At 22.6% G+C, this 1,012-nt stretch overlaps 1 protein-coding gene across 1 annotated transcript, besides 3 other annotated features; it reads left to right on the forward strand.

The window, feature by feature from the left end:
• Window positions 1–56: 56 nt before the first annotated feature.
• On the forward strand, window positions 57–899 carry EDI_197420 (uncharacterized protein; the record flags this gene model as incomplete). Its single annotated transcript, XM_001739790.1, has 2 exons — window positions 57–107; window positions 153–899. The coding sequence occupies 2 exons, from the start codon at window positions 57–59 to the stop codon at window positions 897–899; spliced, it is 798 nt and encodes a 265-aa protein (XP_001739842.1).
• Window positions 164–224: a microsatellite.
• Window positions 310–347: a sequence feature (AT_rich).
• Window positions 900–942: 43 nt separating the features above from the next.
• Window positions 943–965: a sequence feature (AT_rich).
• Window positions 966–1,012: the final 47 nt, after the last annotated feature.

Genomic DNA, 1,012 nt, shown 5'->3' on the forward strand with positions numbered 1-1,012 from the left:
GAGATAAACGATTAAGAAAAGAATTAGAGAAAATAAGAAATTTATATATTCAAGAAATGAAAACAAATGAAGAAATAAGAAATGGACTATTAGAACAAAGACTAGAAGTTTTTCAAACAAACTATTAAATAATTCAATCTTTATAATTTTAGTTTATGGAATTTGATAATTTTGAATATGATGATATAAATGATTATAGAGAAGAAGAAGATGATGATGATGATATTGGAGAAGAAGAAATAGATAAAGAAATTAAAGAAAGATTAAGTAATATTAAAGGAGAGAATCAAATTAAAAGAGTTCATCGACAAATATTCTTTTATTATAATAGTTTTAATATTATTATAGGGAAACAAGGAGCAGGGAAAACAACATTTATTATGAAAGAATTAGCGAAACTCAACAAAATAGAACACCAATATGAAGCGATTATATACGTATCACAAAACGCAGGAGAAGATGAAACATTTAAAGAATTAAAAGATTTAATTAAAACACCAATTTATGGAATGAATTATGAAAAATTTATGCCAGCATTAATGCAATATTATAAACAACCACAAGAAAAACATTTATTAATCATATTAGAAGATGCATCATTTGCATTAATGAAAGAAGATAAAACATGGGGAGAAATTATTACAAGATTAAGACATTTAAAAACAACAATTATTGTGAATTTACATATTTGGAAAGCATTAAATCCATCATTTAAAACACAAATTGCAACAATTATTATATTTAAAGGATATTCTAAAGAAAATTTTGGATATATTTATAGACAAACAGCAGGATCAGCTACAAATTCTGTTGCTTATTATTTATATCAATCTATAAATCAAAATGAAGTATTAAAAATAGATAATTTAACAGGAGATTTAAGAATTATAAAAAGATAATTGAATTATTGTTTTTTAATCATATAGTCATTATCTTTAGCACATAAATAAATAATTAAATATTTTGTTAATCCTTTTTCATCATCTATATCTGGTTTAAGTTTTCCACCTGA

The sequence above is a fragment of the Entamoeba dispar genome, genomic scaffold, assembly GCF_000209125.1.
Source record: "Entamoeba dispar SAW760 scf_1105229462423 genomic scaffold, whole genome shotgun sequence".
Lineage (NCBI taxonomy): Eukaryota > Evosea > Mastigamoebida > Endamoebidae > Entamoeba > Entamoeba dispar.